The sequence below is a fragment of the Engystomops pustulosus genome, chromosome 1, assembly GCF_040894005.1.
Source record: "Engystomops pustulosus chromosome 1, aEngPut4.maternal, whole genome shotgun sequence".
NCBI lineage: Eukaryota > Metazoa > Chordata > Amphibia > Anura > Leptodactylidae > Engystomops > Engystomops pustulosus.
Genome location: NC_092411.1, coordinates 149658797 through 149684298, shown reverse-complemented (window position 1 = coordinate 149684298; position 25502 = coordinate 149658797). Strand labels below are relative to the sequence as shown.

Here is a 25502-nt window from a genome sequence, read left to right as displayed (position 1 = left end):
CAAATAATACCATATAATGCCATATCATGATGCCACCTTTATAATCACATAAATAGCATCATTCTGGTAATAAAGACTATAGAAAGGCCAATTTTTCCAATAATATTGCTATACTATGCTATACAAATATAGCGATGAATATCGTATTGCTGACATTCAGTGAGGAATATTACCGCCATATGCTGATTAACATTACCCCCATACAGTGACAGCAGTCCTGAGTAGATGCTGGGACTAGGGGACTGTGATAAGTTAGCTTGCTCATGGACCAAATATTGCCATCTTTACCCCCTTTTTCGATTTTGCGTTTCCATTTTTTACTCCCCACCGTCAAAGAGCTCTGTGAGGGCTTGTTTTCTGGTTAACAAATTGCATTTCATAGTGATTTAGTATTTAATATCCAATACCCTGTACTGGGAAGTGGTAACAAATTCCAAATGCAGTAAAATAGGTCAAAAAATGCCTTTGTGACATATTCTTGTAAACTTGGTTTTGACTTGTCTACTTTATTCTGTGGGTCAGTACGATCACAGGGATAATATATTTATTTAGATTTAATAATGTTTGTATACATTTACAAAAATTAAAACCTCCTGTACAAAAAAAATAATTTTGCCATCTTCTGGTGCTAATTTTTTGGCGCTAACTTTTTCATACAGAGTACGGAGCTGTGTGTGGTGTAATTTTTTGTGATATGAGATGACGCATTCATTGCTACCATTTTGAGGACTGTACAGCCTTTTGACCACTTTTCATAACATTTTATTAAATGTTGCAAAATGGCAAAAAAGTGGCATTTTCAACTTTGGATGCTATTTTCCACCACGTTCCATGACGGCCCCCACCTGGAGGATGCTCCTATATCCTGTAGGGACAGGAAGTGCAAGAGATTAAAAGCTCCTCCCTAGCACCCAACACCAGTGTCTTCCTGTCCCTACGGGATATAGGATGCAAGAGAGTCTCCCTAGGGAGACACGAGATTCAAATTCTCTTTTTTACCCTTTACTTTTTATTTTTACTTTTTGATTTTTACTTTTACATTTTTGCTGGGTTCCGCCTCACAACCGAGTGGGGGGAACACCAAAATATACCTCCTCCCCACCCCCCGTTCTTCCAGCCCAACCAACGGTCCCGGGAGACCAATGCTGGGTGGTTGCGGGGGGACATGCAGCCAGAAAATACCTGTGGCTGGGGCCCTTTTCTCTGCTGGAGGAACGGCGTGTGAGGGGCATCGGTCCTCGGCGGTGGAAGGGTTCCGGCACTGGCAGGGATGACGGCGTGCGCGCGCGCACGTGCTTCTTAGGTGCGCGGTTCCGGAGTGGCCGCGTACCGGAAGTCGGGCCGCGTCGCGTCATCAAGATGACGCGACTTCCGGTGAGCGCGTCATCAAGGCGACAGGGTCGCGTCATTGGGGGCGGACCCGAAAGCCGGCTCCGTGGACGCATGCGCAAGTCCAGGAGCCCGATCGCTTCCGGTTTCACCGGAAGGGGGAGGAGGGACGAGCCTCTCCAGACGCGGCAGGAAAGCGTCCCTGGAGAAACCTAGTCGGTGGCTCTGGTGCTTCCAGCAAATATGGCTGATGACGCATCCAACCTGTTCCAGGTCCTGGTACCCGTAAGTACAAGCCCTGGGCTGACCTCTTCTCTCTCACCATACATTTCATACCTGTCTATTAACTGTTATCATGTATGCTTCTCTTAGGGAAAAGAGCAGAAAGAACCTAAAGAGAAAGAACAGAGAGAGAGAGATAAACCCCTTAAAAAACCCTCTAAAAGATGTGGCTTATGTAATTCTAAATTACCCGCGGATTATAGGAAAAGCCTGTGTTCAGACTGTCTGACCAAAATTTTAAAAGAGGAAAGATCGTCATTAATGGACGAAATAAGATCCGCAATAAAGAAAGAAGTTTCCTCCTCTATTGCTGCTCATTTACCCGAACCACCTAGGAAAAAACCTAGATACGTTCAGTCATCCTCTTCTGATCAAGATTCAGATTTCCCTTCCCGTTCTATAGATGATAGACCGGAAGAAAGTCTAGAGGGGGGACATTCTAAAGATCAAGGGCACACAAAGTATTTGTTTGCGTCCGAAGATCTAGACAACTTATTAAAAGCCCTGAGAAACACACTAGAAGTAGAAGATGTGTCAGAACCAACCTCAGTACAGAGTGACCTCTTTGGGGGACTTAAATACAGAAAGAAAAGTTTCTTTCCTGTAATTGACACACTAAAAGATTTAGTATTATCGGAGTGGAAGGAGCCAGAAAAAAGAATTTCTATCCCCAAAGAATTCCGAAATAGGTTGCAATTTGAGGATAATACATTATGGGATGAAATACCTAAAGTCGACATACAAGTTGCTAAGGTAGTAAAAAAGACGGATCTCCCATTTGAAGACAGTGCCCAATTAAAAGACCCCCTTGACCGTAAATCTGATGCCTTACTTAAGAGGGCTTGGGAGACGTCTTCTTTAAATATTAAGACCAACATTGCCTCCACTTCTGTCGCCAGGACTCTATATTTTTGGTTGTCAGAATTGGAATCACACCTGGTAAATAAAACCTCTAGAGATTCCATTATAGAGTCTTTACCCCTCCTCAAATCTGCCACAGCATTTCTAGCGGATGCTTCTGCTGAAGCTTTAAGGTTTTCGGCCAAAGAGGCGGCCTTGACCAATTCTGTCCGGAGATCTCTCTGGTTAAAACAGTGGGGTGGGGATACAAAATCTAAATCTATGCTCTGCGGTATCCCATTCCAAGGTGAATTTTTGTTTGGCAGCGAATTAGACTCTATACTAGAGAATGCTGCAGACAGAAAAAAGGGGTTTCCGGTTAATAGAATTCCCCCTAAAAAACCTTCCTTTCCCTTTCGTACTTCCAGGGAAGAGAAACCTCCCTTTAGGGGCAAAGGAAAGACAAGTAGATGGAGCTACGCAAAAGGAGGCGCAGGTCAAGGGTTTTTCTCTAACCCCGACCACAAGCAGAGGAAACAATGACTTACAGGTGGGGGGGAGACTTTCCCATTTCAGGCCCGAATGGGAAAAAATCTGCCAAAACCCTTGGATACTCCAGACCATCCAGTCAGGTTACAGGGTAGAGTTTCTCCATATTCCCCCACAACATTTTCAGAACCCAAATCTGCCAGAAAATCAAACTCTCCACCTCTGGACCAACATCCAACAGTTACTTCAGATGGATGTGATTGTTCCAGTCCAGGAGATAGAAAAAGGGGAAGGATTTTATTCCCCTCTATTTATGATAAAAAAAACCAATGGGTCTTACCGTCTAATTATAAATCTAAAAAAATTAAACAGATTTATAAAGTACAAACACTTCAAGATGGAATCGATAAAGTCAGCAACCCCCTTGATAGGAAAAAATTATTTTCTATGTACGATCGATCTAAAAGACGCGTACTATCACGTCCCTATTTGCCAGGATCACCAGAAATATCTAAGATTCACAGTTCCTTCCCCGGGGGGAAAAATACTTCATTTTCAGTTCAAAGCCCTACCATTTGGGATCTCTTCGGCACCCCGTATTTTTACAAAAATTATGGCAGAGGTAGTGGCCCACCTAAGGTTGAAGGGCATAATTATAGTTCCTTACCTAGACGACCTACTTCTAGTTGCCAAGACCAAATTAGAACTAAAGACGCACCTTCAGATAGTCATAGGTCTCCTCCAGGACTTAGGTTGGGTCATAAACAAGAAAAAATCAGATTTAAAACCAGAGACGGTAAAAAAGTTTCTAGGGGTAAAACTAGATTCTGTGAAACAGAGTTCTTTCCTACCGTTAGAAAAGATCCAAAAAATAAAGGAAAATATAAGTCTCTTCCAGAGGAAAGAGTCGTGCAGCATTCGAGCAGCTCTGAGTCTTCTGGGCCTTCTGACGTCCTGTATCCAGTGCGTGTCTTGGGCTCTAAACCACACAAGGACTATGCAGGCTTGGACAATCCGGGTGTGGGACAAAAACCCTCTACATCTAGACCACAAGGTAAAAATTCCCCTTTCAGTTAAACATTCACTATCCTGGTGGAAGAATCCCATAAACTTAAAGAAAGGAGTTTGGTGGAACCCAAACCCAATCTTAACAATACGAACAGACGCAAGCCTGTCAGGTTGGGGGGCTGCGTTGGCAGGCCACTATTTTCAAGGTCAGTGGGACAGCCAGACTTGTTTTGGTCCTCAAACTTCCGGGAGTTAAAGGCAGTCCTAGAAACATTCAAAAAGGGCCACTTGCATATAAAAAATCAACACATAAAAATCCTTTCTGATAACACTACTACAGTAGCTTATCTGCGCAGACAAGGGGGCACAAAGTCTAAATCTTTGTCAGAGTTATCACATCAAATTTTTAGGTGGGCAGAAACACATTTTCTATCCCTCTCGGCTGTCCATCTCAAAGGTACAGAAAATATAGAAGCAGACTTCTTAAGCCGGGTTACATTAGATCCTCATGAATGGTCACTAAACCCGCAAACTTTCAGGGAAATCTGTCATATCTGGGGGACTCCAACCTTAGATCTTTTCGCAACCCATCTAAATAATAAATCCCCTAAATACTTTTCTTTAGACCATAGGGGCTCTCCTACGGGGTTAGATGCCTTCAGTCATACATGGGGGTCGGGGTTAGTCTATGCCTTCCCTCCCATACCCCTAATTCCCAAAATCTTGCAGAAATTAAGAACAGAACGGGTATTATTGATTCTTATTGCTCCATACTGGCCAAAAAGAAGTTGGTTCCCGGTTATTCAGGAACTAGCTATAGATAATCCTGTTCATCTACCTTATCGTCAGGATCTTCTTCTACAGGGTCCACTGTATCATCAAGACGTGCGACATCTAAAGCTTACGGCCTGGATCCTGAGAGGGCATACCTAATGACCAAAGGCCTTTCTACCGAAGTGATCGACACTATTCAAGCAAGCAGGAAACCAGTGACTAACGCAATTTATGCCAAGATCTGGAAAAAATTCTGTACATGGTGCAGGGATTATCCTCCTTCTCCAGAAAATCCAAACTTAAGTCAAATTTTAGATTTCTTACAGGCTGGGTTTTCTCTAGGTCTTAAACCAAGCACCCTTAAGGTCCAAATTTCGGCCTTAAGTATATATTTTGACTTCCCCTTAGCAGATCACAGATGGATCAAAAGATTCATTAAGGGCTGTTCTCGTATTAAACCGCATATACACAACCCAGTCCCCTCTTGGGATCTCTCTCTGGTCCTAAATATTCTCACAGAGCCCCCCTTTGAGCCTCTGGATTCTGCAAACATGAAAATCCTCACATTTAAAACGATCTTCCTGATATCAATTACCACAGCACGCAGACTGGGCGAAATCCAGGCCCTCTCACGCAGAGAACCCTTTCTAAGAATTTTAGATGACCAGATAATTCTCAAACTAGATCCCCTCTTCCTCCCTAAAGTTGTGTCTGAATTCCACCGTAGACAGGAAATTATTCTTCCCTCCTTTTGTGCTAATCCTAAATCTGAACGGGAAAAGAAGTGGCAGACTTTAGATGTTAGGAGATGTGTTCTCTTTTACTTAGAAGCAACAAAAGAGTGGTGTAAAGATTCCAGTTTATTAGTCAACTTTGGGGGAAAGAATAGAGGGTTGAAAGCCTCAAAAGCAACCTTAGCCAGATGGATAAAATCCACCATATCTCTCTGCTACAAGACCGCAAACACTTCCCTTCCGGGGGATATTAAAGCCCATTCCACTAGGGCCATGGCAACATCATGGGCCGAAAAAAGGGGTGCATCTCTGGACCAGATATGCCGAGCAGCAACGTGGTCAAGTTCCTCGACCTTTGCAAAGCACTATCGTTTGGATATTGCCTCCCAGGAGGACCTGGCATTCGGCAGGAAAATCCTGCAGGCGGTGGTCCCTCCCAAATAATGGGGTAATCTGGTAAGTCTCCAGGTGGGGGCCGTCATGGAACGTGGTGGAAATATGGAATTAGACTTACCGGTAATTCGGTTTCCACTAGTGACCATGACGGCCCCCCATTATTTCCCTCCCTTTCTTCTTTCTTGGAGATGGTTCTATGTAAATTTTTTGCACTTGCATCCTTCCGGGTGGTACTTTGGTAGACACTGGTGTTGGGTGCTAGGGAGGAGCTTTTAATCTCTTGCACTTCCTGTCCCTATATAGGATATAGGAGCATCCTCCAGGTGGGGGCCGTCATGGTCACTAGTGGAAACCGAATTACCGGTAAGTCTAATTCCATATTTCCATCACAGGGTTTAACTCTTATGTGATAAATACAAAGAAGGGGCATGGTAAAGGATTGGGGAATCCAATTTGGCAGGTGGCTTGTAGAGCAAAGTGGTTGTCGGTGGGTGGAGGCACAGGTGGATTTGGGATCACCCATATGACAGCTGTCCATGGCCACATATACACTTGCCTCTGCCCGCAGCGCTCATCACCTGCACGACGCTGCCAGTGATGCAGCATAGCACCCGTTGTGCATTGTGCATAGGGTGCTTACTGTGGGGTTGTCCTGGCTTCACTTGTCGCCTTGTGCAGATGATGAGCACTTCAGATACAGGCAAGTATATATGTGGCCACAGACCGCTGTCATACTGGGTGATTTGGGACACTAAACCACAAGTATTTAGTGTCCAAAAGCCACCTGACAGAACCTGTGTGTGAACAGCTCTCTGTTTGAGCAGCCCCAGCAGCTCCTGACCTCTTATCTTCTCTGCTGCTGTAGGCTCCATTCTGTGAGCTGCCTCACTCATCATTCTGTTTCCACTATCTCCCCAGGCTGAAGAAGAGGAGGGGCCGGCACTGATCGGCTGCTACTGTCTCGCAAAGGCAAAACTAGTGAGAGCAGAGCCGATCAGCTTCAGGCTGCAATGGGCCAGGATCGTTGGAGCTCTGGGCATGCAACACTATTTTCTGCCTGGCCGGAGCTCTAATGATAAACTTTGATGAGGCAGGGGAGATGGTACGTGTGCCTGCAGAGAGGGCTCTGCGTGCCATAGGTTTGCCACTACTGCCCTAGAGGGAGGAGAGAGAGCGAGAGGGAAGTGTGTGTGTGTTGGGGGCGACATTTTCTGCTAATTGTAAAAGCCCTATAATGCTGCAACAGAGGAGCTCTGGAAACTCCTACAAAGCCCCTAATGCTCATTAGCATAATTTAAAAATGTATTTTAGAGTAAAAGGAGGCAATGGATATCAAATATAAGAAGATTACCACTGCCATAGTGCATGTATCTATGAGTAAATGTCTCTGGTGCTTGATTTTGATGGTAGATTTCCTTAAACTTATTGTATATGCACGATGTGTAAACCTATTGCTCGCATTGCATTAACCTTAGGTTAACAATTCATTTACATTGCATTAAAATAAACATAATATTAACAGAACAAGGCTTCATTTACTTGTTGTGTTTACAATCTAACACTGTTCCTTTGAAGATATGGTTGTCCCAGATGTTCTCAATAAGATTTTTTTTTCTCTCTCAGCTCAGAAAGAAGATTGTTGTGGCAAATACCCAATACCTTACCTGGAAAGGAAAGCGAAGGTAAAGTCACATGCATTAGATCATTGGATTTCAAGTTATTGTAATAAAAGTTATATTTTAGTGATGGAAAAAGGGTTGATATTTGCCATGACTGCATTTTTGTGTTAGGAACTGGAAAATGTCAGTGAAATTCCATGCCAGGCTACAACTTTGAGTAGAATTTCCTGACCACACAGTCAGCTACCACATATCAAGATTTGCGTAAGAATAACTAACACAATCGCAACACATTTACCAAGGATTTTAGCCCGGTTTTAGACATTAATCACAATAGGAGCTTTTATAAAAATGTGTATAGTTTTGTGGGAAAAGGGGCATGTGCCAAAATTACACCTAATCATTCAGTCTAAGACACTACTGCAGTATGTTTTGGATCAGTACAATCACAAAGATGCTACTTTTATATAGCCTTTTGTTACATTTTTTTTAAGTACTATAAAAAAAGACTTTTGACGTCTTTTATTCTCTGTATTCCCACTTGTTTTAAATAAACCACTAGGCTTAATAAAATGGCTGACACTTGCTTCAGTAGTAGTTTTCAATGCAGCAGACCTGTCAAAAACATCATAGACCGAATTAGTATACAGTTTGAGATGTGATTCATTATAGGTCACGGGAATCTGTATGCACGTTGGCAGCCACTTCGCAATTGCAGCACACCCTCTCCAGCTGCAGCACAATTTACGTGTGAGGGTCGTACATTGTCTGGAGTGGATATAGAGCTTGTTGGATCAGGCTACAGGATGTCGCTGGTCAAGAAGAGGTTTGCAGCAGGTAAATTTTATAAAAGCATTTGTGTTTTTTTTCCAGCAGTACCAGTGTTTACAATCAGTGACTATTATGACCTTGAAACTTAAAAAGCTTAAAACATAACTTGAAGTTTTTCCCATTCAGTAACACACACGTTAAAGGGGTTTTCCCATCAAAGAAAGTTCTAAAATTTTAATTCCCTAGTGTTTTTTTTTTTTTGTTTTTTTTTAAATAACCCGCTTACTTAACAATTTTATTTTATTGCTGTTTTTGGAGTGTGGGCGGGGACTAGCTGAGCCGACACTTCATGATTTCCTCTGCTATCTGATGCTGTGTGCTGACAACGTGCTTAGATTATGAAATATACAAGTAGTCATGAAATATAAAACACAGTGACCCAATTGGTTCTGCTATCTCTCCTATAAAACACACAGTCGGCTCTGTTCCCCCCTCCTTTCAGATCAAGACCTTATCTAGTTTGTAGCTTGTAGAGTTGGTCTCTTCTGCGTTCTGGCAGGAAGTGCCTGCAAATGTAGTGCTGGTCTTGTAATGCAGGGGGAGGGGCAGGAGGCACAGAGCACTGCAGCATGACAAGAGAAGCTATTCATGAGAAGAATCTGTCCAAACATAGTAAAGAGTTTACGTTCCGATCCAGGGACAACTGAATAGTAAACTCTAGGACTGATAGAGACAGGTCGGAATTATATTCATGAAATGCTTTTTTGTTTTTTTTGTTAACGACAGTAAATTAGAGAATGTGTTATTTTGTTATCCTGAGTATATTTAACTAACTTGTCTTCATGGGAGTGGATTTTAGTTAATTATTTGAAGAAATCATTTAGGTACATCAGCTTTTTTTCACAATTAAAAGAACCATCCTTTAATAATAATGGTTATTATAATGGCTATTATTCTAATAGTTATAATAATAATAGGCTTATACTCGATAATAATAACTAAGGTGGGAAATGCAGCTGCTACTTTCTAATAAAACGTCCAGTAGTCTCCCCTCATTATTGAAATGTCCAGCAGCAGAGACTCCTTTTAGTGATGTAATTTCTAGCGGCGCGCATTCCAAATCAGACAGACCGTCTGACGGCACGCCCCCTAATTTGTTTTGCATAGAAGCCAGCACAGCTGCACCACAAAAGGGTCAGGTGCGACGCAATCTCAGCACACACATTACGTGCGACACAATCGCAGCACACCCATTTCTTAAATACCTGTGCAAACCGTTTTAGCCATGAACAGTCTGACAAAGCCATTTGTAAATGTGCCCCATTATGTGCATGCTTCATATAGCAGAGCACAGGCATCTTACCGTGTGTATACAACCTATTCTTCTATGACATGAAAATGGCACATAACCTGATGCAGGGCCGGCTCCAGGTTTAAGCAGGCCCCTGGGCGATAGAGCCTTAGAGGGCCCCTTTGTGTGCCGCCCTCCAGTAGCCACACTGCCTCCCCTCCCCCTGTAGCTACCCTGCCCCTTCACCCTGTGGACACACTGCCCCCCTCTGGGAAAGAAAAAAAAACCTCACCTTCCTCGTTCCCCCTGAGCAGAGCCTGAAGCTGCCCCTCCCTCCCTGGAAAGAAAAAAAACTCCCCATTCCTCGTTCCCCCTGAGCAGCACCTGAAGCTGCCCCCCCCTTCTCCCGAGTAAGCCCCTGCAGCAACCTGGGGCCCCGGTACTTGCCCGGGTAAGCCGGGTGCTGGCGCCGGCCTGACCTGATGGCATCATTGCATGTCCTGTTTCATATATTTTGGGGCGACAGGGAGAGAAGAGCAGTGCACAGGTACTTCCATGCTTTATCAGCGCTTCACTTGATCTGCATTACAGCAGTTATGATGGTTGTGTGTGTGTGTGTGTGTGTGTGTGTGTGTGTATATTATTTCTATCTATATCTCTGAGTATAAGCTGAGTAGGGCTTTTGCATCACAAAAAATATGCTGTAAACCTTTTGCTTATACTCAAGCTTATACGGTACTACTACTGATAATGGTAATAATAGTAATCATTGTGATAATAGTAATACTAGTAATCATAATTAAGCAGAATACAGCAGCACTCACCAGTTTTGTGCAAAGGAATCTTTATTGAGATGTGTACATAGGCAGAGCGGGGAACTCTTACTGCTCTAGCTGAGCACCACCACTCTGATTACTGTGCAAGAAGGCAAACCTTACCTGCCAAAATTCGTACCAGATGCCACCGGGAAGAGAGTCTGTGCAGCCGGATGGTGCCGGGACATTGTTCTCTCCGTTTATGATTTCATGACTGTCTAGTAATCATAATGTTAATCTTTTATATAGCACCATCCTATTCCATGGTGCTTTACAAATCATGGGGGACATAAATAAAATAAGACAAAACAATTATAAAATTGATACAATTATATAAAATATAGTCAAATGGAAACAATAGGAGTGAGGCCCCTGCTCACAAGAATTTACAGTCTTTCGTTATAGTTTGGTTGATCTGGTGTCCTGAAAAGCTTCATGTTTTCATGGTGGGAGATGTTGGAAAATGAGTTGGTCATTGCAGGGTTACTTCACATTTAGGATCTGCATTTGTGAGAGAAGCTTAATATCAACTCCTTATTACAAAGCTGTCTGTTTTTTATTTTAGGTAAATATCTTGTTTGGTGAGGCCAAACAAGGTTGACTTGATGAAACCTCTTGCAATCCGGTCTGAGCTGTACTCTGAAGAGGAGCATTGTTGGATATAAAGGGACGCAGCCTGTTAAATATGAATGGATTACAAGCACTTTAGACTTTCTAAAGAGAATAATATTTTTATGTTGCATTCTGCACTCGTCTGAGCAAGAGAATGAGCAGCTCTGCTAAGACAACTGACTATATAAGAGATCCAGGTTACTCTTGCTTATTATAGTCTGAAATCCTCATTTATCTAGTAGTTGCAGTTTGAACACCATTTTATAACTGGGAAAGTAGGAGAGGTGTGGAAGTTTCCTAATTCTATTACAAGGGGAATATTTGCAACTTTTTGTTCAAACTAATTCATTGTGGAATTGAGAATGATTGTTTGTATGCTTAGAAGCTGTCTACATTTAGAAGAATATGTTGCACAAGCGCACTATGTAGATATTTGTACTGTTTTCACTGTTTGGTTTTGTCCTTCTGAAAAGATAAGTATTAGATAAGATATATAATAAAATATATATTTGTGTGTACATACAAAATAAAGAATGATGGCTGTCAATATATGAAACTTATGATTTCTAAATCTGTGCAAAACAAACTAACGTAACCATTCAGTAGAGGTAAGTGCATTATGAACGTGACCTCACCAAGCGTCTGTATACAAACAAAGACTGGTGGTGAATGGGAGCACCGCCCTGAACCAGAGAGAGGTGAGTATATAGTGCATATACCGTCCCCTGGGGACCAAAAGCCCCTGATCATGAAGGTACTGTATATTTCCATTTCGTCACCATGACGGCCCCACTGGAGGTTGCTTCCCCTTCCTCTGTAGGGACAGGAAATTGCGAGCATTAATTAGCCCCTCCCTCAACCTCCCACCAGTGTTTTTCCTGTCCCTACAGGGAAAGGTTGAGAGTAAACCTCTCTCTCCTCTCGGGGGGGGGGGGGGGGGGGAGGTGGAATCTCGTACCTCTCGTGGGTGCTTGTTTCCCCGGGGCTTCCCTCGTCCGGCCTCCTTGTGAGTCCTACTTGGGGTCTCCAGGTCCCGGATTGCCAAATTGGATCTCCTGCGGCGTGCAGGAGGCAGCGGGCAGTACCGGCACCTTTTTACGGCCCTCTCGGGGGTCCGCGGCTGCCGGCACATAGCGCTTTTTCAGGTGCTCGGTCACTTCCGGGTTACGAAGCGCGAACCGGAAGTGACGTCAGAGACCTCAGCATCTCGGCCTAGGAGACAGGCCATTAAAGATGACGCCGGAAGGTAAGCGAGAAGAAGCTTCCACCAAGTCTGCAGGTCTGCTGAGGTCTATGTGGAGCAGTGAATATCCCAGCATGGAAGAGGCTGAATTCTGTTCTTTAACCCTGGGCTCTGTAAGTAGGACATTAGCTGAACGCCAATAGGTTTTGGCACTATATGCTATGGGGAGTCAGCTTCTAATAAGCAATACTCCTTTTTCTTTTTCTAAACAACAGGAGAAGGATATCCCTGTAAAAGAAAAAGAAAAAACCAAAGTGTGTGATAAAGAAAAACCTAAGAAGGCACCATCCAAACGTTGCCACATTTGTAATACAAAATTGGATATTAATTATAAGAAAAGTTTATGCAAAGATTGTTTGGATAAAGTGTTAAAAGAGGAAAAGTCATCATTTATGGATGAATTGCGTGTTGTTATGCGTGAAGAGATTAGGGCATCAAAGAGTCCACCGCATAAAGTCAGGCAGAACCCTGTATGTCTGGATTCAGATGACGAACAGCCCTCTTGTTCTTATGAGCTAGACATGGAGGAACAGGATATGGCGACGCAACAATCGATACCAAATTACCCCAAATATTTATTTCCTAATGAGGATTTGGATGGGCTGATAAAAGCATTAAGGGATACCTTAAATATTGAAGACACCATAGAAGAAAGGTCGATAGTAGATGAATTGTTTGGTGGATTAAGAAGAAGGAAAGTTAGAGTCTTTCCCGTTATTGAAAGCTTGAAGGATCTTATCCAGGATGAATGGAAAGAACCGGAGAAGCGTATAACAATGCCTAAGGAATTTAAAAACCGTATGTTATTTGATCCAGAAGAAACAAAAATCTGGGATAGTGTGCCGAAAGTTGACATCCCTATAGCCAAAGTAGTTAAAAAAAACGATCTACCCTTTGAAGATTCCACCCAACTAAAAGATGCCATGGACCGTAAATCGGATTGTTTGCTCAAAAAAGCTTGGGAAGCTTCCATGGCAATCCTAAAAACAAATATTACTACTACCTCTGTATCACGTACTCTGTTTTTTTTGGCTAGGACAGCTGGAGGATCATCTTAGAGAAGGCACGTCCAGAGAAGAAATGCTAGACTCCATTCCGTTATTAAGATCAGCAGCAGCTTTTCTGGCAGATGCCTCAGCCGAAACCATCCGGTTTTCAGCAAGAGAAGCTGCATTATCTAATGCAACCAGAAGAGCCCTTTGGTTAAGGCAATGGTCTGGAGATGTGCGCTCAAAAGCCAAACTGTGTAGCCTGCCTTTTTCGGGTGATTTTTTATTTGGGCCAGAATTGGATGAAATCCTAGCTAAAGCAGCAGATAAAAAGAAAGGGTTTCCGGAGGCCAAACAACAACCCAAGAAGCAATTTTTTCGGAGCTTTCGCCCCACTAAAGAACAGCCAAGATTCAGGAGCAAGCAGACCTGGAAACAGGGGTACTGGAATACAGCCAAAGGAGGAAAGAATAAATCCTTTCTTTTTGGTGCCTCAAGTAAAGAAGAGAAGAAACAATGACGCCAGAGTGGGGGGAAGATTGAAAAATTTTCTCCCCCATTGGAAAAATATAACATCCAACAGGTGGGTACTCTCTATAATAGAAGATGGCTATTTTATAGATTTTGTGTCACCTCCTCCTCACCGATTTATCCTATCCTGGCAACCATCAAACAAACTAACATGTCACCTTTGGAAGGAAGTTTCCGACCTGCTAAAATTGAATGTCATCTGTCCAGTCCATCCAGAAGAAAGAGGTACGGGTCATTACTCACCTTTGTTTTTGATAAAAAAGCCAAATGGGACTTTCAGATTAATTACAAACTTGAAATATTTGAACAAATGGGTAACCTATGTCAAATTCAAAATGGAATCAATAAAATCCACTACGCCTTTGATACCTTACAAAGCTTGTTTATGTACCTTGGATCTCAAGGATGCCTATTATCACGTACCTATCCATACGAAATCACAAAAATACTTAAGATTTGCCGTATTATCTCCCTCTGGGGAAGAATTTCATTTTCAATTTACTGCATTACCCTTTGGTCTCTCCTCAGCCCCCCGGGTTTTTACCAAGGTCATGGCGGAAGCAGTAAAATATCTCCGAACGGAAGAAATCAGCATGATTCCATACTTAGACGACTTCCTAATAATAGGAGATTCAGTAAGTCATCTAGAAAGCCAAAAGGATACAACAATAGAAGTTTTACAATCTCTGGGATGGATCATAAATTTAGACATATCAGACTTAATTCCGAGTCACATAAAAGAATTTTTAGGAGTGTCTTTAAATTCTCTAACCCAGACCTCTTATCTTCCACAGGAAAAGAGGGAAAATCTTCTTGGGAAAATCAAGAAATTCGAGAAGAGGAAGTCTGTCTCAGTAAGGACAGTTATGAGCCTTCTGGGGACCATGACATCATGCATCCAGAGTGTGGCCTGGTGCCAAAATCACTCAAGAACACTACAGTCATGGATTCTTACAAAATGGGACAGAAACCATCATCATCTTCATTTACCATTGATAATCCCCTCAAAAGTGAAGGAGTCACTAAGATGGTGGAAGAATCCCGGGAATCTACGGAAAGGCGTAAATTGGGTCCAATGGCCGTTAACCCAGATCCAAACAGACGCCAACAGCTCCGGATGGGGGGCTCTTCTTCCAGGCAAATATATCCAGGGTTACTGGACCCGGGAAATAGCACATACCTCTTCGAACGAGAGAGAACTAAGAGCGGTCCTGAACACTCTAAAATCCTGTACCAGCGAGCTGAAAGGTCACCATGTGAAAATTATGTCGGACAACACTACCACGGTTGCCTATCTAAGAAGACAAGGAGGTACCAGATCAAAAAGGCTACTGAAAATATCACAACAAATATTTTTCTGGGCAGAAGAAAATATCCAGTCGATCTCGGCCATCCATCTGAGGGGCTCAGAAAATATAGTAGCAGATTACTTCAGCCGGTCCCAAATCCTTCCCCACGAATGGAGCCTGAACGAGGAAGTCTTCCAAGAGATTGTTCTAAGATGGGGACTGCCGGACATCGACTTGTTTGCCTCCAGGAAGAATTCCAAAGTGAAAAAGTTCTTCTCCTTGAACCCAAAAGAAGTCCCCTGGGGACTAGATGCTTTTTCACAGACCTGGAACCAGGACCTAGTGTATGCTTTCCCTCCGATTCCATTAATAAGCAAGGTGTTGCAAAAACTACTAGTCAGTCCAACCAAGCTCATCTTAGTAGCACCCTTTTGGCCAAAGAAAAATTGGTTCCCAAGTCTACAAAAATTGGCGATAGACTTTCCGTTTATCCTACCCAGGAGGCCGGACCTTCTACATCAGGGACCAGTCCTTCATCAGAACCCAGTCCTAAACCTAGCAGCCTGGATCCTGAAAGCACCTTAAGATCAAAAGGTTTATCATATAAGGTAATAAAAACCTTAAAGAATAGTAGAAAACCTGTAACCCATGCCATATACTTTAAAATATGGAAAAAGTTTTGTTCCTGGTCAAAAGATATGCCTAACCAGGGTTCCCCAAATATCTGTCAGATTCTTGATTTTCTGCAGGAGGGGTTCGAGAAGGGACTACGACCTAGCACCTTGAGAGTCCAGGTCTCAGCCTTGAGCGCCTACTTCGATATAGCGCTGGCAGAACACAGGTGGGTAAAGAGGTTCTTTCAAGCCTGCTCACGCTTACGTCCTACTGTTAAAGATTCATCCCCACAGTGGGATCTATCTCTAGTTCTAGATGCTTTAACTATGGGGCCCTTCGAGCCAATCGACCCTAGTCATATGCGTTTTTTGACCCAAAAAACTGCCTTTTTAATCGCCATTACATCTGCTAGAAGACTGGGCGAGTTACAGGCCTTGTCCATTTGTGAACCCTATTTATCTGTGTCAGAAGATAGGATCACGCTCAGACTTGACAGAAATTTTTTACCAAAAATTGTCTCAAATTTCCATAGGAACCAGGAAATAATCTTACCCACGTTTTGCCATCATCCAAAAAATCCTGTGGAAGAGAAGTGGCATCTACTGGATGTAAGACGTACTGTTCTTAAGTATCTCGAAGCATCCAATCCTTGGAGAAAAGATTTAAATTTATTTGTTCAATTTGCAGGAAGAAATAAAGGACGCTGGATTACAGATACCATCAAAGAATGCTATAAAATCAATGGTGTTCCACTTCCTCTCTCCGTCAAAGCCCATTCCACTAGGGCCATGTCTACATCTTGGGCTGAGAGAGGAGGTGCATCCATTGAAGAAATCTGCAAAGCCGCTACATGGAGTACAAATGTCACATTTGCAAAGCACTATAGGCTAAATGTCTTAGTTGCCAAAGATCTGGCATTTGGCCGAAAAGTGCTTCAGGCTGTAGTCCCTCCCTAAACTGGGCATAAATTTGGTTTGTCTCCAGTGGGGCCGTCATGGTGACGGAATGGAAAAAAGGAATTAGTCCTTACCGGTAATTCGATTTCCATAAGTCCACCATGACGGCCCTGATATTTCCCTCCCATATATATAAAAGTATTTTCTTTTTCTGGATCTTTGCCTATGTATGTGAAATTTAACATACTAAATAAAATCATGTTGCAACCTATACTGGTGTAGTTATTTGATAAACACTGGTGGGAGGTTGAGGGAGGGGCTATTTAATGCTCTCAATTTCCTGTCCCTACAGAGGAAGGGGAAGCAATCTCCAGTGGGGCCGCCATGGTGGACTTATGGAAATCGAATTACCGGTAAGGACTAATTCCTTTTTTCTTTAGGAGACATCGGGCATTAGTGTGTGTGTTTTTTTTTTTTTTTTTAATCGGATTTAATTCTTTATTGTTTTGAACAGCATATAAAGATAAATAAACCCTGTGCTCCCACCTTCCTATCCCAACCCCGCCAAAGCCACCATCGTGTCACGGCATATTTAACAAAAAGGCACTTGACAATCAATGTGCCACGCAGAGAAAAGAGGTCCATTCATAAAAGGTTACAGAAGCAGCAGGTTACATAAGAATAACCACATTAAAACAATAAGGCTCTCTAAAGACTAGATTAGCTTGCAAAAGTCTTCCCCTCAGTAACTTCTGACACCGACCCAGGAGTGTCTAGCCATGGGCCCCATAGTTTTTCAAACTTTGCAGTTGCTTTCATTTTCTTATATATCGCCCTCTCAGTAACCAGCATTGTTTCAGCTTTCTGGAGGAATTCCCTTTTTGTAGTGGTTGTTTGAATCGACCGAGTTGCTATTGCTTTCCACTGCAATTTTGGCCTGTACTATCTAATGTGCACTTGTCTATTTACCCTTAAACACATGTTATGTGCCTAGGTAAATTTATTGTATATGCTCTGTCAATGAGCTCTAAAATATCCTAACCTATCTGCTGGGTTATTCCCACATCTGGGCTATGCTGCAATCAGGCGTATCCCAATATTATATAAAAACTTTGGTGTCCTTTTAGACCCTATGTACCTGGGATAATCTATTTCCAGCACACTTTTCCATTGGTCGTCTGTCATAGGACCTGAGTCCCTTTCCCACTTTCCCTACAGACACTGCTGTGGAAGCCGTCTAAGAATTTCACGGGAGAAGCTGTTGCAGTAGTTGTGTCCAGATGAATGGCCTTCCTTGGCCACATACTGAATCTTACAATACAAATCCCCCCACAAATGCAACTTCTGCTTTGCACCGCAACATCTATGGGATGGGAAACTGGGATTTAGTGTCATTTTCACTGCGTGCGTGCCCTTTAAGCGCTTCCCTCACAGTAAACAACCATTCTGAACCAATATTTTCTTCATTTAATCTGCATATCAGTTTCCTGGTCCGTCGACACACTAGGGTCAGTTAACCAGAAAGGATTATGACGACACAATTTATCTACTACCATCATAAATGGATCAGGGGGGGTCAGTAAAGAGTAGTGTTCAGGCAAGGAGCAGGGGAGATATACCACTTGTCCTACCAAGGGTAACATCATGGAATTTCCAAGCACCATATCGATCCGGTACAGAAAGGAGTATGTAGAGGAGCAGCAAGAGTATTGCTGATCTTGCGGGTGCTGTCGCCGCCAAATATTCAACAAATCTACCATCAATAGTAGGGAGCCAGAAGGAGTCACACCTTGGGCTCTCTGGTTCTGAATAATTCTGCATCTATCCAACTCATAATGAGGTCTGTTATTGAAATCGCCAACCAATACACATGGTATGCCTGGGTACATGGCTATGTATTCTACATTCACCGGCCACTTTATTAGGTACACCTGTCCAAATGCTCGTTAACACTTAATTTCTTATCAGCCAATCACATGGCGGCAACTCAGTGCATGTAGACATGGTCAAGACAATCTCCTGCAGTTCAAACCGAGCATCAGTATGCGGAAGAAAGGTGATTTGAGTGCCTTTGAACGTGGCATGGTTATTGGTGCCAGAAGGGCTGGTCTGAGTATTTCAGAAACTGCTGATCTACTGGGATTTTCACGCACCATCTCTAGGGTTTACAGAGAATGGTCCGAAAAAGAAAAAACATCTAGTGAGCGGCAGTTCTGTGGGCGGAAATGCCTTGTTGATGCCAGAGGTCAGAGGAGAATGGGCAGACTGGTTCGAGCTGATAAAGGCAACAGTGACTCAAATCGCCACCCGTTACAACCAAGGTAGGCAGAAGAGCATCTCTGAACGCACAGTACGTCGAACTTTGAGGCAGATGGGCTACAGCAGCAGAAGACCACACCGGGTGCCACTCCTTTCAGCTAAGAACAGGAAACTGAGGCTACAATTTGCACAAGCTCATCGAAATTGGACAGTAGAAGATTGGAAAAATGTTGCCTGGTCTGATGAGTCTCGATTTCTGCTGCGACATTCGGATGGTAGGGTCAGAATTTGGCGTCAACAACATGAAAGCATGGATCCATCCTGCCTTGTATCAACGATTCAGGCTGGTGGTGGTGGTATCATGGGGGGAATATTTTCTTGGCACTCTTTGGGCCCTTGGTACCAATTGAGCATCGTTGCAACGCCACAGCCTACCTGAGTATTGTTGCTGACCATGTCCATCCCTTTATGACCACAATGTACCCAACATCTGATGGCTACTTTCAGCAGGATAATGCGCCATGTCATAAAGCTGGAATCATCTCAGACTGGTTTCTTGAACATGACAATGAGTTCACTGTACTCAAATGGCCTCCACAGTCACCAGATCTCAATCCAATAGAGCATCTTTGGGATGTGGTGGAACGGGAGATTCGCATCAAGGATGTGCAGCCGACAAATCTGCGGCAACTGTGTGATGCCATCATGTCAATATGGACCAAAATCTAGAGCTAAAAATCAAAAGCTAGAATGCTTCTAGCACCTTGTTGAATCTATGCCACGAAGAATTGAGGCAATTCTGAAGGCAAATTGGGGGTCCAACCCGTTACTAGCATGGTGTACCTAATAAAGTGGCCGGTGAGTGTATATCCACTTGAACTGCAATGCAATCTCCTACCCTTGGCAAATGGTTCCCAGTTTTAAATTTCCACATATCATAAGATATTCAGATATCTTATGTACATCATGTCTAAGCACAGTCAGTTTGTGGTTTTTGCTTTTAATAATTTGGACCACAGGGAGTGGTAAAAAAAAATTACATATAACATACAGCCCTTTCTGGGGAGAAATGTGAAAAAAACAATACTGTTGTTGGCTTTTAAAATTATTAATTTTGCAATATACATAGCACGGAATAAGTACAGGCAGTCCCCGACTTGCGTCGTACTGACTTGTGAACGACATAGTTGCGAATGGGATCTCGCAATTCATCATGTTACAACACTGATGAAATCCCTGTTCATGCAGCTGCTTCTTCCTGCAAGGTGATTTATGTTTCCTACTGCAGATCGCTGCCATAGATCACTGGTTAGCAAGGACACTTGTGTGATCTGACAAACAAGCCTCCTATGTTATCAGCGATCGGAGATGGCAACAGCTTGCACAAGTAAACACAAACCACTGGTATCACAGATTGCTGGTTTTCAAGAATGCTTGTGTAATCTCCCCAGTACAAGTGTCTTGTGTAACTCGTGATAGAAGATGGCAGTGGCTTGGAGGAGAAACCGCAAGCTGCTGTATAGAAAGACCTGCATCTCTCCACAATGAGGAGCCAACAAGACTCACTGCAGATGTGACTGCACCGAGGCAGCATGAAGTGAAGCTCACTGGGTCCCACATAGTTGCTTGGCTGAAGTACTGGGGTTTGCTATATGATGCGGTGTTCCACCAGCTGCTTGTTTCTTCCTGCTATCTGCACTTACAGGTAACCAAGGGCACTTGTGCTGGTGAGCTTGCACAAGCATCCTTGGTTACCCACAATCTCTGATCACAGCAACATGCAGGAAGAAACAAGCTGTTGCTATCCCAGGTTAGGTTGGCCTTCACATTGCGTTTTATGGATACACTAATCGGATATGCGAGTAAAGCACCCACCGTCTACACTTCTTGTATACATTGACAAATAGTGGCAGACAGAGGCATAGTTCTTGCCTCTGTCTGACCACTATTCCACCCATACGCCAAAAAATGTAGGATAGAAAACCACAGCACGTCTTTTCATCCTGTAGGACAGTGACAACACAGGGGAACACCCCATTCATCAGCAGAATCCAATTTCTAGCTGCTTCTGATGTACAGTCCTTGGTACAGTCGTATCGACCCATAGAATAAAGAGAACATGATTATTAGGCTATACGATGAACACCAAAAAAAAAAAAAAGTTAGAAATCCAATACAAAATTGATGCTTTTCTACTCCTGACCTCAAAAAAGAAATGGTAACACTGGAAAAAGCATCTAATCCAGAAATATGCCATCATATGGCCCCATTATGATTTTATAGCCTACAAAAGGGGCAAATGAGGAAACTAAAATCCTGTCAGCTGCAGGGCGCTCCTTCCCTTCTGGGCCTCGCTGTGCGCCCATAAAACAAGTAACGGCCACATGTGGGGGGTCTCTGTACTCGGGAGAAATTGTAGAACAAATTGTATGGTGGATTTTCTCTTTTGGAAATGTGTAAATTTTAGGGCTAAATGACCGTATAACCGTCAAAATTTGACTATTCAATTACTATGAAGATCTCAAGGGGTTAACAATCTTCCTAAAATCTGTTTATGATAGTTTGAAAATGAGTTGGTTATATAGGGGGTTTTGATGCTAAATATGTAAAATTTCATTCAAAACCGTATTTATCCCCAAAATAGAAAATTCTGAAAATCCGGAAAAGCGATATTCGATTTGTAAGCCACGTGACATCAAAATAAATTATCCAGACATTTCAAAAATGATGAAAATGTAAAGTAGACATATGGGAAATGTTATTCAGCAATTTTATTTAGGTGGTAAATCTATCTGCCTAAAAACACAATGATTTAGAATTTCGAAAAATGGCACATTTTTCAAAAAATTCATAATTTTTTTTTTTTTTTGTAAATTAACGCAAAACTTATCAGCCAGAATTTACCACTAAAATGAAGTACAACATGTGGGGAAAAAACAATCTCATTATCGCTTTGATAAGTAACAGTGACCAAAAGTTATAACGATGCAAGTCAGAATCCAATCCAGTCAGAATATAAAGCGATGCAAGTCAGAATCCAAAAACAATTACATTGTTGTCAACATCGCATTAAAGGGGTTATCCGAGAGTAGCAATAAATTAGGGACAGGCTTTTAAAAAAAAAATTAATAAACGTGTGCTCACCTCCGCCATCACTCCTGATGTCCTGGAGCACCGCAGAAGCCCAGTACATGTTTATTTGTTTTTTGTTTTTTTTAACCCCTTAATGCTCTGCGCCGTAGCTCTATGGCGCAGAGGTATAAGGAGTGTATGAAGAGGGCTCACGGGCTGAATCCTCTTCATACAAAGGTGGGGGTTTTTGCATTTTGCAGAAAACCCCCACCGGCGCGCGGGCGCCGCCATCTTTATTACGATCGCTGCGCCGCCAAACGTCATCGGGGGGTGGTGATCGGTTGCCATGGTAGCCTCGGGTCTTCTTTTGACACGAGGCTACATGGCTTCTGGAGATTCGTTACAATGAGCTAGTGGCTCATTGTAATGAATGACCTGCAAAAATGCCATATATTGCAATACAGAAGTATTGCAGTATATGGTAGGAGCGATCTGACCATCTAGGGTTAATGTACCCTAGATGGTCTAAGACAGTGATGGCGAACCTTTTAGATACAGAGTGCCCAAACTACAACCAAAACACACTTATATGTCGCAAAGTGCCAACATGACAATTTAAGCAGTAACCTATTGATCTCTGCTGTATCACAAGTTTCAATCATATTGGTATCCTGAGGACACCAATACAATAGAAAGCAGGAGACATTTGGATTGTAGCTTCCCTCCAGGGTCCCCCGAAGAGGAAGAATCAGGGGACCCAGAGCAGGAGCTCCAACGATAATCCATCTCTGTCCACACCTTCTCGCTCCTCCTATAGTCCTGGCACTGAGCATGGCGCGCCCTGGGCTGTCTTGGACTGCAGGAGGAAGCCTTGAGTCCTATCTAGTAAATTCTGTGCTGGGTGCCCACAGAAATGGCTCCGAGTGCCACCTCTGGCACCTGTACCATAGGTTCGCCACCACTGGTCTAAGAAATAGTGGAAAAAAAAAAAGAAAAAAAAAAAGTTTAAAAAATAAAAAAAATTAATAAAATATTAAAAATTCAAATCACCCCCCTTTCCCTAGAACTGATATAAAACATAGGAAAAAGGAAAAATAGTAGAGATTCAGCTCACCCTTCTGTGGTCAAGACATCAGGTGCCGGTGCGCGGATATGCTGAGCCGATTCAGTGCATCATGGACAAACAAACGATAGATCCAGCATCCAGGCTTGAAATAGGTGCTATAAAACTTCTATTTATTTCATCAAGGTATAAAAAGGTTTAAAAAAGGTACCATTATACAAACATCTGACGCGTTTCGAACTCTTGAGAGTTCTTAGTCATAGATAAGATTCTAGTAAATGTGAGCATTCATTATAAAGACATGTCCAACGGAAGTAAGAAGGATTACGAGCAGGTAATTAGTCACGTCATAGAGCCAGAAGGTGAGGGGGGGAGGGGGAACGGGAACAGGAGGAGAAAAACAGACCAATGAAAAGCATATGAAAAACGAAAAATAATCAGAGAAGCAACACAATAATTATAAATTAATATATATACATTAGATCGTTTTTCAAATTTAAACCATACGGGGATCGAGTTTGCATGGTGAGTATCCAATACGCTTCTCTATTACGGAGGGCTTTAACCCAATCTCCACCTCTTTTTGGGCGTTTAACCCTTTCAATGGGTGTGACAGATAAATGTGATGTCTCTCCATTATGTATATCCCTACAGTGTTTGGAAACTGTGGATATATGACGTTCACGATCATGACACAGAGATTAGTTAATGTGAGCTTGTGAAGTATGTTCTGCAAGTCTGGTTTTGAGACTTCGTTTAGTACTACCTATATACTGTAGTGAACAGGCTGTACAAGTGATTAGATATACTACATATGTTGTATTACAATTTATGAAAGATTGTATTTTATGTTCCATATTATTTTGTAATGATGATACAACATGTGTCTTTTGCATGTATTTACAAGCAGAACAACGTGGTGAGCCACATTTAAAGCTACCTTTTAAAGTTAGCCAGGTGTTAGGTTTCTGTGTAGAACAAAATAAATTTGGGGCTAGTAAGTCTCCCAAGGTGGCAGAATTTCTGGCAGAGAAGCGGCAACCTGGTTTTAAAATTTCGTAAAGGATTGGATCCTGAAATAATATAGGCAGATGTTTTTTAATTATATTGATAACTTGATTATATTGGCAGGTATATTCAGTGGAAAATGTTAGTTGGTTAGTATCATTTTTAGCTTTGTCGGGTCTCTCAGTGTAGAGTAAATCTGATCTGGATCTAAAGGATAAGTTTTCTTTTGGTACGCCGTGTAAGTGTTTTGTTGTAACCTCTGTCATGTAGTCGTTGTGCTATTTGTGTAGATGTTTGTTCATATTGGCTCCCTTGTGTACAGATACGTTTTGCCCGTATAAATTCTCCTTTGGGGAGATTTCTAACTACATGCGGAGGATGACAACTGTGTGCATGAAGCAGGGTGTTGCCTGCGGTAGGTTTGCGATATAGACTACATATTACATCATGGCTTTGTGGAGATCCAGTTAAACAGATCTAAAAATGTTATAGTGGTTGGAGAGTAAGAAAAAGTGAATTGGATATTATAATTATTGCAATTTAAGTAATTGATAAACATAGTTATGTCTTCTTCTTTACCTGACCATATCATAAGGCAATCGTCAATGAAACGACCGTACCATTGAATATTGGATATGTAGGGATTATGTGAGGAGTAGATATATTCCTCTTCAAACCATGACATGAAAAGGTTAGCCAGAGACGGCGAAAACCTTGAGCCCATTGGGCAGCCTTGCTTTTGAAGAAAAAATTCTTGATCAAAGGAGAAAAAATTATTAGTTAATAAAAATTGTAATACATCCAATATAAAGCAAATTTGCGTTTTAGGAAAGAGGCTGTACTTCTCAAGGTGATATTGTACTGAGGTTATGGCTAAATTGTGAGGTATACATGTATATAGTGAAATTACATCACAGGTGACCCAAAAAAATTTCTTATTCCAAGTAAATGAATCCATAATTTTTAACACTTTAAATGAATCTTTGATGAACGCTGGAGTCCTTGTAACAAACGGTTGTAAAATATTGTCCAACCATGTAGAGGTGAATTCCAATAACGATCCAGTACCAGAAATTATAGGACGCATGGGGGGAGGAAAAATATTCTTATGATATTTTGGGAGGGCATAGAAAATGGCCATATTAGGAAATTTTGGGACAAAAGTTTCCTGAGTTCTTTTATCAAGAATGCCTAAAGCAATGTGTCACGGCGAGGACGCCGCCGCCTCGTCACGTGACGTGGGGTGCAACTGTACGGGTTAATTTAGCCTACTCAAACTTGCGCTCACCTTTCACTCAGGACACAAATTGAGCCTAAATCACACCTCATACAGCTCCAGCACCAGAACCAGACCCGCTGCCACCACTTATTGCATTTATACTGGGACCAATAAGTATCCCACTCTACATCAATTCTTGCTCTCAAGCAGTCACTTTGTCACACCACTAGACATGCACACTCAGCACTCCAGCAGTCACACAGTTAACCACACTTCACAAGGCTATGAGTTCGCAGAGTATACAGGGACCAAAATTAAAGTGAAAAGCTTTAATTACAAAAAGTTGATCAGTGCATAA

General features: G+C 42.4%; 2 protein-coding genes across 11 annotated transcripts in view; both read left to right on the top strand.

Moving 5' to 3' along the window:
• LOC140064026 (F-BAR domain only protein 1-like) overlaps positions 1–11507 on the top strand; it is a 118394-nt gene extending 106887 nt beyond the window's left edge. For all 10 annotated transcript variants that reach the window (XM_072110439.1, XM_072110429.1, XM_072110502.1 and 7 more), the window contains 3 exons: positions 7476–7534; positions 8144–8308; positions 10914–11507. In XM_072110439.1, the coding sequence (XP_071966540.1) occupies positions 7476–7534; positions 8144–8308; positions 10914–10933 (244 nt within the window). In that variant the 3' untranslated portion in view covers positions 10934–11507. The remainder of the gene's footprint in view (positions 1–7475; positions 7535–8143; positions 8309–10913) is intronic.
• LOC140064062 (uncharacterized) lies at positions 4354–6216 on the top strand. Its single transcript, XM_072110519.1, has 2 exons — positions 4354–5912; positions 6156–6216. Exon 1 carries the CDS (start codon positions 4881–4883, stop codon positions 5898–5900), a length of 1020 nt encoding a protein of 339 aa, XP_071966620.1. The 5' UTR covers positions 4354–4880; the 3' UTR covers positions 5901–5912; positions 6156–6216.
• Positions 11508–25502: the final 13995 nt, after the last annotated feature.